This window comes from Orbicella franksi, chromosome 6 (genome assembly GCF_964199315.1).
Source record: "Orbicella franksi chromosome 6, jaOrbFran1.1, whole genome shotgun sequence".
Classification (NCBI taxonomy): Eukaryota; Metazoa; Cnidaria; class Anthozoa; order Scleractinia; family Merulinidae; genus Orbicella; species Orbicella franksi.
In genome coordinates this window covers 32,057,113-32,067,294 of record NC_138150.1, presented here as the reverse complement: position 1 = coordinate 32,067,294, position 10,182 = coordinate 32,057,113, and the positions used below count along the sequence as shown (strand labels likewise).

Genomic DNA, 10,182 nt, shown 5'->3' with positions numbered 1-10,182 from the left:
TTGTCATGTCGATGATGTTCACACTTGCTTTAACAGAAACATAACGTCATAAGGATAAGATCAGCTTTTTCCTTCTGTCGTTATGTTCGGCCAGAAATTCGCCAGAAGTTCATTTAGTTCCTTCTTCGGAATTTTTACTAGCGATTCTGTATTTTTTACCCGCTCCTCTCACAGAACTTAAGCTAAGGAGTTAAGGCTATGAAAAGTAAAGCCAGTCTCTGTATTATATCACACAAAGAAACAGTAAAAACCGAGATGCGCTAACAAATAAAATGCGTTCTTATGTCAATTTCTAGAGAAACTCGGTTTTTCTTCTTCATTTCCTGGGCATTCCTGTAAGGACATCCGGGATTCTGGAAATTCGGAAGGAGACGGGGAATACTGGATCGACCCTGCAAAGGATGGAAACCCTTTGAAAGTCTACTGTAACATGACAGCTAATGGAGGTAAAATAACGAAAATATGCCAACTACCTTGTGACGGATCTGAAAACTACGTTAAAATCAAGGATCTCTCTGATGGAGGTGATTACCTAAAAATAACTTACCCTATCGGTTTAAAAATGCGGTAATACTCAAGTCCATTCGTCTGATTTCAGGAGGCTGGCTTCTCGTCGTCAATTTGTTAATGAACAGTTCTTCTCCACCTCCTAGCTGGACCCCTGAGGCATCATACCGCGGAATCAGTAATTATCACAACAATAGAATGGGCATCACAACCAGCGCCATGAATGAACTGAGAGCACTCTTGAATTTCACTCAGATCCGATTCCACTGCAGTAAACAACAGGGACGTACGTTCCATGTGACCACTGTTGCAAACAGCACTGATGAAGCTGTGGTCCAGTACTTCAGCGGCCAGACTGACGTGCTTCCCTCCTCATGTAATTCGTATCAAAGACTAGAAGGCGATAACTCTCAGTTAGCCGTGCACTGTGATAAGTGGGGAAATGACGGCTCACACTACGTTGGAAAGTGGGGACACTACAGCAAACGCAGAGAGAACAAGATGTATGACCACGCGGCATTTATTGCTCACGAGAATCATTGGGTTGTCGTTCAGAACGGTATCTGGTTGTGTGATGATGTTGGAAAGAAACCGTTATCGTTGGGAGATTTCTGGAAAATCTACGTGCGCTAAAATGCCGACCGTGGTGACAGACAGAACTGCTGATTTCTAGTTTATATAGAGACATTTACCTGTTTTCCAGAAAGAAAAAAAAACATATTGCTGCTTATGGATAGTTTAAAGCAAAATTTGGTGGAATATGTAAGCATTTGTGTTCTAGCATTATCTTTTTGCACTAAGGATGACGTTTTCAAATCAGAGCAAAATTTTGTCATGGCTAAATCATAGACTCCCTTTCCGGCCTGCAAAAATAATGCAGTCGATGGTGACGAGTTCAACTGGTGTGAGTTAATTCGTTCAGACACGTATGTTAGCAAATGGTCTATTCAACAGCCATGGTGCAAAATTTGAGCCCGCACCCCGGTGATCATGAGGATCGGGTACAAGATAACTGCTCTAGATAAGTCTATTTGAGGATTTTATCAACGGAGTTGGTCAAACTGTCCAATATTTCGGATTAGGTAGAAGTAACATTCATTAGGAGTCGAAAAGCTTGGTGAACATCGTACCCAATCAAAACAAGAGCCACCTTTAACTCTAGATCTTGGCAAGTCCCCGCTGGCGAAGAGGGACAGGGGGTTCTGGGGACGAAAAAATAAAAAATAATAATAGCGCACATGATTAGACTAAAAAATGTTTCTCATGGTTACATTAGCTTATCTCAGTCTTTGCTCACAATTCTTTCTTCTTTGTGCTCGCGAATCTTCCCTTTCTGCCAATTCATGTTCACTTCTTAGTCTACATTTAAAAAATGCATGCATTCCCAAAATGTAAAAGTCACTGCAAGAAATGTAAAATGTTTTCATTAAAGACGGGAAAATTTCAAATTTGAAAACTACGCCTGTCAAAAGTCAGCTGCCATGGAAACATCGTGGCTAAATTTATTCTAGTGTCATATTAGTTGAACCTGTTTTCCACAAGTCTTGCTCATCCAAATTCAACAATACAACTGAATTCGCAAAGTTAAGCCCTCCCCCCACCCCGAAAGTAATGCTAATTCCTTTACGCTTCTGTCAAAACTCATAAGACTCAAAAGAAGCGGCCTCTTCTGCCACATCATCAAACATATGTGTTAACTTGCAGAAGCAAAGTTCCGAGTTCGTGCTTGACTAACACGAGAACATGCACAATAAGTGACACAAAAAAGTGACAATTATGGAAAAAAAAGATAGTAATTAAACTTTCAGTTTTGAATGTAAAAGAAACAATCTTCTCCGTTCGCCTCCGGCCACACTAATGGAGGCGAGCTCTCACAATAAAGTCATCCCTACGCGCTCAACATGTTTTCGTTCTAGGGGTAAAAGCCTAAAAACGAACATATATATATCGTGGCGATGCGAGCTTAGCTCCTGTCAGCAGCATTCACTTTAAAGAAAACAAATCAACAAAAACTGAAGGACAAGGCTCGATTTAATTAAAACTGAAATATGAACTGTGTACCAATCCGTTTTACATTTTAGTTGACGTCCGCCTACAGGACATTATCCAAATTACACCTGTTTTTTTTTTTTTCTGCGCATTGGTTAAAAACCTTCCAGAGTTAGTAAAAAGAGAGTCCCATGGTTTTGTAATCATTTGTTAACTCGACATTGCCTCTATCTACAGGGTGAAGGTGAAAGACGATAATTTACATGTCTAACTTTTAAACACCTGTCGCGGCACTTTCTAATTTAGATACGTATCGTACTTTGCATAACTTTAGCGAGTTGGGATATTAAAAAAAATACTTAATTTTTCCCCGAGGCTCATGGTTTTCCTTTGATGATCTTGGTTTGTGAATCATGTCTTGTTGTTTTGAAACTGTCTTGAAGGTAAGTTACATTCCTTCATCTGCATGGCAAACAGTCTCTTCGCTTTGATGTAAAACTTTTTTTTCATTTCATTGTTGGGGCTCAAGTCGAAACTTCATGAGGATTGAGTCAAATATAAAATATCATGCTAATATTTGGGTTGTAACTATTTCTTTATTTCTATATGTTTTTTCGGCTTTCGAATTTCTAGTGAAAAAGGCAATATACATACAATTAGGAGGCTATCTATAGGTACTCCACCATAACTGGATGACCGCCAAGGAAACCCAAAACGCCGTCTGGTTTTTAAAGAGTTAATGTATTTCAAGACTCTAACTCGCTTTCTTTGCGCAATGAAAAAATTTCCCTTGAAATAGAAGGAAACTTCAGTACATCCATAAACTAAGGAAATCAAGTATAGCCACGAACAAGGAAGATTGATTCAAACTTGTCGCTATCTGTGAAATAAATGAAACTTCTTTAATATTCAGACTAAACCAGCGCCTTCATCTCATCAGTGACATGGACTTGCGCCTGTAAATTGAAAAATTTAAATGCGGCTTCTTGGAATACCACCTTGCATTAAGAGTTTATTGAAACAGATGCAATGGTAGCTCTTAAGTGGCTCGATCGGGTTTGTATATAACGATACTGTTTAACTTTGAACAGCTTAGAGCACCATCATAGTCAGTCCAATAGGAACTCGAACATTCAATAACGCCTAGGTTTTGGACTGAGGATGAACGTTTGAAATTTTCGAATTCTTTAAGATGGCTCGATCGGAGTTTTGAGTTCAGATACAGTTGAACTTTGAGCAACTAGAGCACCACCCAAATCAATCTAACAGAAAATCGAACGCTAACAGTTTACTAGAGATAGATGAAAGTTCCAGATGAAGTACGTTTTAACAAGCTCTAAGATATTGACAGGGATCTCCTAAAAATCTGCTGTATCATCTACAAGGGTCATACACGGACAGTGTATCTTGAAAAAAATGACCCCGTTTGGCCCAGAGATGCAGATCCACCTTTGCACAATTTGCGATGGATAGTAGAAACAGTTATCCATCAAGCCAAAAAAATTATATGTGATCTACGACAATTACAGAAGTAGAAAAAGTTCTTGAAGGACTATATTTCGAGATTTTTCCAATGGTGAAAAAACTTTTAGACGTCGACAAATTTGCATCGTTCATCCGGTCACTCAAGTGTACGCCAGGGTACTTAGGTTTGATAGCTTTAGCCCTTTGGAAGTGACTCCTCAAGACTGAACACGATTAAAACCTCTCTAGTAAATTATTACTGCAACTGTTGAGGACATTTGTTTGGCTGTATGCCTAAGCAAGCTGCTTTCTTCAAGCATATCGTCGAAAATTAACATATGGCCTTGCATTGATGGCTGTGAAGATTAATTTTATACTTATTATCTTTTGTTAATCCCATCGTTTCTATTTCATGCGGGTGCCTAAGAAATGTGATCAACTATTTCATTTCAGTTTTTTTATGCTCCAGATACGCTTTCATATGTTATTGACTTTCTAAGGATTCACAAAAATGTGCCCGCTAGCACTTTTTGCATTCTGCCTGATTTCCCGGATGGATCTACGTGTTACCGCTGACCAACAGTGCAAGCCGGCTGAGGCGTCGGTGAATGGCAAAGCTCTCAAAGGTCACGCTTTTAAAACATCAGTAATTCGATCTCTATTTGAGTGTCAAGTTCTATGTGAAAACGAACTCAAGTGCCAAAGCTACAACTACTTCATACCGAGCAAAATCTGCGAGCTGAATGACAGGACTAAAAAGGCAAAGCCATACAGTTTTGTCCCGGATGAAAACAGCGTCTATGTGAAAAGCTGGCCCAATAGAGGTATGACAATGAAGATACGAGAAGGGAAGGAAGAAAAGGTCGATACAAATCGTAGCTAATGCACACGAAAATTTATTATCACTGATTCATTGGAACAATAGAAAGAGGTGACTGTTACTGTAGAGAGTTTATTATAATTATCACACTGGTAAAAGTTAAAACCACCCTGAGCCAGAACTCAGACATATCCACTGCAAAAATTGTGGTGTTTGTTTTTTGACTTAGGACAAAAGACGCTGACGTCTTGCAATAGCCTAGTGACATAAGTCATCACTCCTGCCCTCGATTTTGCGAGTGCTCCATCTTAACTTACCCCGGCCATTTTGCTAGGACTCGATCACCTGGGTGATATAGACAATGTTGGTACCGATGCTATTTATTTGCATACATTTTACAGAAAACCAGAAATTGTTTAGTAACGCTTGGCTTTTGCGTCATAGTTCCACTTGGTTTCAGTCCTGAACTGCCCGCTGAAACATGCAAAGAGATCAAGGAGAGTGAAGGAGGACGAGCGGTCAGCGGCAAATACTGGTTTGATTCACTTGTACCGGGGGAGGTTGTGCTTGCGCATTGTGACATGGAGACAGAAGGTCTGTTAAATTATGAAACTTACAGCTGTAAAAATTAAACTTTTACAATGAAGTAGCCATAAATGGTTCGTGAAATGAACGACTCTCAGCCATAACGGCCGCCTTCAGATATGATTGTACAAAATTTCGGTGCCTCAGAATGGTAGGAAACTACAGAGATTGCCCGAGGAAGAAAAACAACTTAGAGGGGAAAATGTCAGTACAAAATGTATTGTGACTATAGAATCGATGGCACATTTCTGACTTTCTGACGTAAATGTAAATTTAAAGGGACAGCGTCAGGCAGCTGGTGCCTCAAGTTTTGATAAATGTGACTTGAGGTTTCTATAAGCTTGCCTAATTATCTTGCAGTAGAAAAAGAACATAACCCTTAAAGGGATAAAAGCGAATTATGAAATATCAACCAAAAAGAAACAAAAATGATGTCCAAAAGAATCAGAATTTTGATTTCTTAAAACTGTCACAAAATCATCAAGTTTTATGGACTGCAATGCAAGTTGTTCTATTTTACCCTGTGGAATTTTTCGTTTTATCCAAGCTATTTGTAAAATTTAGCGGCATTTAACAATTCAATATATTAGGGAAATTAGGCAAGAAAACGTTCGATAATTATAACACTATCCTTTGAAGCCTTATTCACAACTTGCATTTTGTGAACTCTAAGGGCCATGGTTGAAGATCATGCAATTCGATTCCATTATGAATCAACAAATATTTCTTGGAAAAAGCAAGTTTTTTGATTGACATCTAGGTGAGACATTTATAGAACTTCTTAAATTTTACTATTAGGGTTTTATTACATAAACTGCGGTGTTTGAAAAAAGGATTTCAGCTCTAAAAAAAGTCGAAATTAAACACGTATAAAATTACGATAATTTTTCACTTTGATAATATCGATGATGTGATGATTGATACCATGTTTGACCCTTTAACTGAGCTTAAATTTGTTGGTGCATGATCGAAACATACACCGATATGCTAATCTTCGGTAATCCGGCTTCGGGCATTTTCGGAAAATACCTCCGGACATTTTTTGGAGAATTTTCAGAAAATAGAAATCGTCAAAAAGTCGTTATATTAGTATGTTCATATTATAATATAATAAACAAAATAATACATGTTGATTGTAGATACGAAATTTCTCTTCTCGTTTGCAACATTATATCTCAGTAGTTTGCTCCGCTCACTGGTGTTATATCGAGTTAAGATAAGATAGGATAAGAATCTTTATTTAAGTGATGAACATTCGAATATAGATTCCATATCTACCCGCACCCACGTATTATTCTCTGTATATTTTCCCTTCAGACATCGACGAATGCAGTACTAACGTCCAGCTGTGTGACCTCAATGCCAAATGTATCAACACTCGCGGGTCTTACAATTGTTTGTGTCATGCTGGGTTTACCGGAGATGGTAAAAACTGCACAGGTAGGTAGGAACATGCGGGCGCTGTAAATAAATAAACACCACATTCTTTCAATACTCCTTTGTTGATACCGTCAGTTCATAGTACTCTTGAGAAGCTTGAAATAAAGTGAACTTTAAGAGCCATTTTCTGTTGCTATCCTTTGCTATCCTACGACTTTGAAGAGTCTTATGAGTCTTAAGTGCTGATATAGATCCGACTTTTAAAGTGCAAGTTCAGTTGGAAGGCATCGTAAAGTTCGAACTTAAAGACGAACTTTGGTCCAATATAAGCAACTAAGACTCTTAAAGTTCGAACTTTTAAGGCTCTTAAAGTTCGAACTTTTAAAAGTCTTAAAGTTCGAACTTTTAAAAGTCTTAAAGTTCGAACTTTTAAAAGTCTTAAAGTTTGAACTTTAGCAGTCCTAAAAGTTCGAACTTTAAGAGGCTAACAAGTTCGAACCTTTACGAATTATTAGGGAAGTTGGAACTTTTAGGTTTAAGTGAAATAGTTTGGACAACAGAGTTATAAAGGGCATCTGAACAGTAATTATAACAGTTTAAATTGTTGTTATTATGTAAGGCACTTTAAAGTAATTTTAATATGTATTTTTAGGTAAGGGACTTTTAATTGTCCAGCTGCTGATATTGATATTGATCCCAACAAATCACTAAATCTCGGGGGCTTTATTTACAGTATTTATCTGCCGTGCTATTAAGTCACGTTTCATCAAAATAATTTTAGCGGTTAATTGCTTCGACTATCCTGTTGGTGTCTCCTCACCTGACATAATTCCTGATAACCAGATGACAGCTTCTTCACACGCCACTAATAATCGTGGCAGTTTCAGTTACAACGGACGTCTGAACGATACCAGAGGTGCCGGTTGGTGCTCTGCAGTCTCTAACAGCGACAACGACTGGCTGCAAATCGACTTTAAAAGAATAATCCAAGTTTGCGCTGTTGCTTCCCAGGGGGACGTAAGTGGTTATGTATGGGTTACTGATTTCAAGTTGTCGTATTCATCTGACGGAAAAAATTGGACAACTTACAAAGATGCGAATGATACAGATCAGGTAACGTTTAGACATTTTATCAGTGACCATGGAATGTAAACAGTAGTTAATAATGGTCTGAAGACTTGCCAGTGTGGATTTAGCGCGGCGAGCTCGAGGTTCAAACAGAACAACCATGAAGGTCGATATTCCCCGAGAATGGCCCCTAGTTATCATGGAAAATAAGAATTTATGGCGTGGAAAATGCGGCAGAAACCTATCCAGTCCCATATTAAATCTCCCAACCGGCAAAATTGTACGTCAAAATTAGCTGCACATTATACCCACCACTGAACGGTTAGGTATGGTCGTTAGGCCCAATCTACATTAGGTTACAACGGGTGGTTGACCTTGGGTTTCCCAGTTGGCACGACTTCTGCTGGGGATAAAATTTTCAAAGGTTTACTGCTGATCCTTTGGAAGGCCTTACATCACAGCTGTTGAATTTGATTCCAAACTTTCTTCTTTGCTGCTACTCGCTAAGGTAAAGTAATGTTCGGCTTCGTTTGGTGTAAAACAGACAATACATCTAGAGAGGATAAGGACAACCGGGTTGTGTTACGCGATTTGATTTGCATAAAAGAACATTCTTGAACCAATGAGCTACTTTAACATTTGATTTAATCCTTTTTTGAGGATGATAGACACAAACGTCTTTTCTTGAGTCTTTGCTTCTCGAAACAGAAATGAAGTCTTCGGAGAAGTGATTTGTGGTCAGTTTCCGCATATGTAGGTTATTGACAATGTGGTTGACTTAGTTTTTGAATTTCCAATTAGCTAAGGAAGCAATGTGCTACTATCGATATAGATAGCGGGCTCTGGGGGCGCATGCTCAAGGTTATATTTGGGTTGCATTTTAAGGTATTTCACAGGGAAGGTAACAGTACCACTATTGACCAACACAAGTTACCAACTTCCGTGCCTGCAAGATACATCCGTTTTCACCCCACCAATAGTCATTACTGGAACTGCCTTAGAGTGGAGGTGTACAGCAATCATCACTCAGGTACATATCAAATTGCCTGCTTGCGGAGATTATTTGCAGTCTTTAAGGTCAATTAGGTTATGTAGGACTATTCTGTAGGAAAAGAATAGGTCGCTGAGACTTCATGTAGTTTTGGTGTAAGTTGCAGTAGCAACAAAAACAACAACAACAGCAACAATTTTTTTTTACATGGTTTGGTAAGGGGCGTGCGTTATGAATAGTTGTCATTACATTCTTCTATGTTGCTTGTTCGACAAGGGCAAAAATCTCGTGAATGAAAAGGACGTTGTCAACACGTATATATCTTGTCATACAAAGTTAGGTAATGTATGAGCAACAAGCCTGCCTCTTTGTTATCAGTTGCTGTCAAATGTTGTCTTCGAAATACAGGCCACAAACGTTATTCCCGCTTAAAGACTCTTTATCATTTCTTCAACGAAGCGTGCCAAAATAAAAAGATAATTGCCTGCTTACGTCGTTCTTTTCCTGTATTTTGTAGAATGCCAAGGCTACCAAAATCTGACCAGTTCTCACAGAAAAACCACGTACGTTCCTGTTGATGCAGCAGACTTTTATTGTGACCAGTCGCTCGGTCCTGGCTGGTTCCGTTTCCAAGGCGACGCTGGAACTAAAATGCCCACCTCGTGTGTTTCTGAAAACCATTGTGGAGCAAACGCTCCAGGATGGTTGAATGGCCCTCATCCTACAGTAGCTGAAGGTCCGGTCTCCAAACAAGTCTGCTTCACCTGGTCATCAAACTGCTGTCAATTTGCCACCAACATTCAAGTCAGAAACTGCGGTTCTTACTATGTCTACTTCATCAGTGGAACACCACCGTACAATCCATGTTATCTTATCTATTGTGGCACTAATTAAAACGTTTACTAGAGTTTAATTTTCGCAAATACTTTCGCAGACAAAAAAACTCGCAACAGAGCTAAGGTTTATCATTAGCTGATGCCTTCTTCAGAGAATTCTTCAGACTGAATTGTAGTTGTGTAGAACGGAGTCCGATCCTGTCCCTGAGAGCACTTTTTTTAAATTTCAGCAGTTCTAGGTTATAATTTTTTGAAGGCAAAGCCGTTTTTATTTGTCCAGGTCAACAAATGAAACTTCTTCCAATTAATAGGAATAGAACTTTAAAAATGGCAGCGAGGGCCATTTCATGTTGGCGCCACGCATTGGAGAGGATAATGCTTAAGATAAGATAAGATAAGATAAGATAAGATAAGATAAGATAACTTTATTTATACACGGTTTTTCCAATAGTAAACAAAGTTACTGGACTACATATCTACCTATCTGCGTACTTACAATAAAAATTAGAATAAAAACCTGCTTTTTATGGAGGCCGTGTCTA

General features: G+C 38.8%; 2 protein-coding genes across 2 annotated transcripts; both read left to right on the top strand.

Moving 5' to 3' along the window:
• The first annotated feature begins 327 nt into the window (after positions 1–327).
• On the top strand, positions 328–1,140 carry LOC145491213 (uncharacterized). The gene is made up of 2 exons (XM_081470365.1): positions 328–446; positions 599–1,140. Exons 1-2 carry the CDS (start codon positions 431–433, stop codon positions 1,138–1,140), a joined length of 558 nt encoding a protein of 185 aa, XP_081326491.1. The 5' UTR covers positions 328–430.
• A 3,373-nt stretch (positions 1,141–4,513) lies between these two features.
• LOC145490622 (uncharacterized) lies at positions 4,514–9,698 on the top strand. Its single transcript, XM_081469706.1, has 6 exons — positions 4,514–4,784; positions 5,225–5,374; positions 6,683–6,805; positions 7,527–7,858; positions 8,699–8,843; positions 9,322–9,698. The coding sequence occupies exons 1-6, from the start codon at positions 4,514–4,516 to the stop codon at positions 9,696–9,698; spliced, it is 1,398 nt and encodes a 465-aa protein (XP_081325832.1).
• Positions 9,699–10,182: the final 484 nt, after the last annotated feature.